Source organism: Mchenga conophoros, linkage group LG11 (genome assembly GCF_057382185.1).
Source record: "Mchenga conophoros isolate Kocher_MC1m ecotype Shallow Benthic linkage group LG11, M_conophoros_male_GT1.1, whole genome shotgun sequence".
Lineage (NCBI taxonomy): Eukaryota > Metazoa > Chordata > Actinopteri > Cichliformes > Cichlidae > Mchenga > Mchenga conophoros.
Window position 1 is genome coordinate 213,157 of NC_140536.1, and position 3,952 is coordinate 217,108.

At 41.8% G+C, this 3,952-nt stretch overlaps 1 protein-coding gene across 1 annotated transcript; it reads left to right on the plus strand.

Annotated features, from left to right (window-relative positions):
- Positions 1 to 926: 926 nt before the first annotated feature.
- Positions 927 to 3,682, plus strand: LOC146563387 (NADP-dependent malic enzyme, mitochondrial-like). The gene is made up of 7 exons (XM_085290462.1): positions 927 to 1,703; positions 1,994 to 2,107; positions 2,227 to 2,332; positions 2,475 to 2,617; positions 2,719 to 2,892; positions 2,989 to 3,087; positions 3,178 to 3,682. The coding sequence occupies exons 1-7, from the start codon at positions 1,665 to 1,667 to the stop codon at positions 3,343 to 3,345; spliced, it is 843 nt and encodes a 280-aa protein (XP_085146588.1). The 5' UTR covers positions 927 to 1,664; the 3' UTR covers positions 3,346 to 3,682.
- The last annotated feature ends 270 nt before the right edge of the window (positions 3,683 to 3,952 follow it).

Consider the following 3,952-nt stretch of genomic DNA (forward strand, 5'->3'; position numbering starts at 1 on the left):
AAACCAAACTGCCCTTCAGCTCTTGTATTTTTTAACTTTCCAAAAGTTTTCCCTTTGACTTTTTCATTAGCATCCTTAATAACCAGCCCTAAGAAGACTAAAAAACACTTAAGTTAATGACAGCTTTCCTGCTATGTAAAAAGTGGGCAGCTTTTTTTTTTTAGCTGTAGGTACATTTCTACTGCTGAAGGGAATGTTACTGCAGAGTCACAGTCTCTACTTTTACATCACTGAGGGCAGCTAATTGCACATGAAAAACAGTCAGACTTTATAAGGATAGTAAACTCCTACTTTAACTTCAGGTTTTATACTGAATACAGTAAAAAAAAAAATTAAGTCAATAGGAATAAAAACAAGCAGTAACAATAATCAGTCAGCACTGAAGTTTGCTCCTGGAATATCTGCTCACATTCTGCTCTACTTACAGCCTCTTTGGATTCTGTAAGGTGTTGTTAAAAAAATTCAGTTACATTTCAATTCAATTGTATCTTTTTTCTATAGTGCAGAATCACAACAGCAGTTGCCTCAAGGTGTAAAAACCCAGTATACAATACAATACACAATAATACAGAGAACCCCAACAATCAGATGGCCCTTTATGAGCAAGCACTTGTGACAGTGGGAAGGAAAAACTCCTTTTTAACATGAAGAAACCACCAGCAGAACCAGGCTCAAGGAGGGGCTGCCATCTGCTGCTACCAGTTGGGGATGAGGAGAGAGGGACATAACAAAAGACACGCTGTCAAACCGACCCAGAGATTAATAATAACTAATAATTAAATGCAGAGTGATGTATAAATACAATAGAGTGAAAAGAGGTTAGTAAAGTAGAACTAAGCGTCAGCCTAGGCCTATAGAAATGTGACTACGCTTGGGTTCAGGGTCGCCTGATCCAGCGCTAACTAGAAGCTTAGGCTTAAAAGCAAAGTTTTAAGCCTAAGCTGAAAAGTAGAGAGGGTGTCTGTGTCTCAAATCCAAACTGGGATCTGGTTCCACAGAAGAGGGGCCTGAAAGCTGAAGCCTCTGCCTCCCATTCTACTTTCAAATACCCAAGAACCACAAGTAAGCCCGCAGTCTGGGAGAGGAGTGCTTTATGGGGTGATATGTTACTATGAGGTCTTTAAGATAAGCTGAGTCCTGATAAGAATGAGTCAGAAAATCTCAAAAATAGTTATTAGATTCTATTTAAAAATGTCTCTCAAAGCAGAGTTCTCCTGGCCTCTGAGCAGCAGACTCAGGTTAGCAGTCTACCCTCATACATGCCTCTGCTGACTTATGTTGAGAGTCTTGTCACTTGCTTGGCTTTGCAGTCAAAATGATGCAGTGTCCCCAGAAAGTTAAATGCACACCTCACCTCTCAATATCTGGGCTCTATACCACTTTGGTGTCCTGCAATAGCTCATACTTTAGTTATCATTCAGCTAAGATTGGATGACACATGACGTGATCATGTGACAGGCTCGCATACAAAGTCTCTTATCCCATGTGTCCCGCTTGGTTATGGAATCATGTTTCTATCACACAGAATGTAAAACTGGTAAAAAAAAAAATCCTGTGAAGCTGCATTATCTCCAAGCACTAAAGTTCCTCTGTCTTAATCTGCAGGTACTGCTGCAGTAGCAGTAGCAGGACTACTGGCCGCCCTTCGCATCACCAAAAGCAAAATGAGTGACCATACCGTCGTGTTCCAAGGAGCAGGAGAGGTGAGTGCAAAATTCATTCTGAAGAAGAGACTTGTTAATGCTGACAGAACATACCTAATTCTGCTGTAAAAAGAGAGCACCAGCACTCTGACTAGTGAACAGTACAGTGATTTCATTACCATTAATCAAACTGTTCTCAATCCTCTTCACCACAGTTAGCAGCACTTTCTAACACAAAGAAAACATTACGGTTTAATATTCTTTTGTGAGGTTGATGCGATTTTATGGCAGGATTAGTCATGTGAAACTAAATCTGCCAATCAGCTGTTATCCTTTCTGTCTGCTCACAGGCAGCGATGGGGATTGCTGAACTGATCACCATGGCCATGGTGAAGGAGGGGCTCTCCAAAGAGGAGTGCATGAGAAAGATCTGGATGGTTGATTCTAAAGGTCTCATTGTCAAGGTACCTTACTTAACCTGCAAACATCTGTTATAAACATGCATATTTAACTCAGACCCATTCTTTTTTCTGTTCTCTGACGTTTCTACTAATAACTGAATACCTTTAATTTTCATTCTTAGGGTCGGGACCACCTGACTCATGAGAAAGAGAGTTTCGCACATGAGCACCCACAGATGAAGAAACTGGAGGATGTGGTGCGGGAACTGAAACCTACAGCTATCATAGGTAAAACATTGTATGATGTTATCTGTCACCAATGCATTTGTAGACTACAGTGAGAATGTGAGGTCATTTTGAATATGCTGAAAATGAAGACTAAAACAACTAAAAGTTGCCAAATGGAATAAACAGCACATTACTGTCCCAGGTGTGGCAGCTGTTGCTGGAGCCTTCTCTGAGCAGATCATCAGGGACATGGCCTCGTTCAATGAACGCCCCATCATCTTTGCCCTCAGCAACCCGACCAGCAAAGCTGAATGTACTGCTGAACAGTGCTATACATTCACAGAGGTGCTGAAGACTGTGCATCCCAATGCGTGTCCAATTTGAAGGATCATCCCTAATGAAAACAGGCATTGTAAATACTTTATAAATACTTTTCTGTGATGCAGGGGCGTGGCATTTTTGCCAGTGGTAGTCCATTTGATCCTGTGACACTGCCTGATGGGAGGACCTTCTACCCAGGTCAGGGAAACAATGCCTACATCTTCCCTGGTGTGGGCTTGGGCGTCACTGCCTGCTCATTGCCGCACATTACTGAGGAAATATTCCTCATTGCAGCAGAGGTGAAACATTCACTCACACAGTCTATAGTCTATATGCATCCTTTTCAATTTGTTGTGCTCTCTGTTAGTACCTGCTCTTTCTTTGCTTTGAAACAGGCTCTTGCTCAGCTGGTGACTGAGGAGCACCTAGCAGAGGGAAGACTGTATCCTCCTCTCAGCACCATCAGGGATGTCTCTTTCAAACTGGCAGTCAAGGTGAGCTCAGCAGATGCACACAGTGCAGGAGATACATCTTGTCATATCTGGGTGCAGTTATATGAAACAATGAAAACCTATGTGTTACAGATCATGGAGTTTGCCTACAAGCACAACATGGCCACACTTCGCCCTGAACCGTCCGACAAAGGAGCCTATATACGCTCGCTGTCCTACAGCTGTGACTATGATGACTTTGTTGTTGACTCGTACCGCTGGCCTGAGGACAGCATGAGTGTGCAGTCATGCAAACTTTAATGCACTGGATATAGAGACCAGGCAAACCCTGGGAAGGCATGGTGACTACTGATGTGCACTGTCATCATCAAGATGTGATGTTGGGATATGAGAGAAGCTCTGTTTAGAATTTTCTTATTGATATGCGTTACTGTGAAATAAGTGACGACAACACATAAATATTGAAAAGCGCTGGAATTTTTTAAAAAAGTACTGGAAGACAAAGCAGTCATGAAGTGTTGTACCAAAGGCATCTTTTCACAATAATCTGAGGAAAGTCTGTAACATGATGTTGCATTATGACTGTACCAGTGGAAATCAAAAAATTCTTTCTCAAATAAACATTGTTTGATTAATATTTTCCATGTTCAGTGATCACATTTGTACTGACAAAAGGGCAAAGATGGACAGAGACTTTGAATAAAACCTTCACTGAGTTTTGTAGAGAATCGCTGTGTAAAAGGTCCTGCCACTGAACGATATGGTGCTCTGCCTCCCTCTAGGGGCCACCTTATGTCATTGCAGTGGAACAGGGAGCTTAAACATATCTTGGCTTTTGAATCACCTTTCTCTATGTATGTTTTTAGTAATGTAATTTGAGCTGAAAACCCGTTTGGCGCATATTTGT

What these genes read in the sequence shown, in the direction of transcription:
- LOC146563387 (XM_085290462.1), top strand. Translation starts at nt 1,665, where the DNA reads ATGAGTGACCATACCGTCGTGTTCCAAGGAGCAGGAGAG. An exon ending in TATTCCTCATTGCAGCAGAG is followed by an intron (nt 2,893 to 2,988) that starts GTGAAACATTCA and finishes GCTTTGAAACAG; the next exon opens with GCTCTTGCTCAGCTGGTGAC. An exon ending in CTTTCAAACTGGCAGTCAAG is followed by an intron (nt 3,088 to 3,177) that starts GTGAGCTCAGCA and finishes TATGTGTTACAG; the next exon opens with ATCATGGAGTTTGCCTACAA.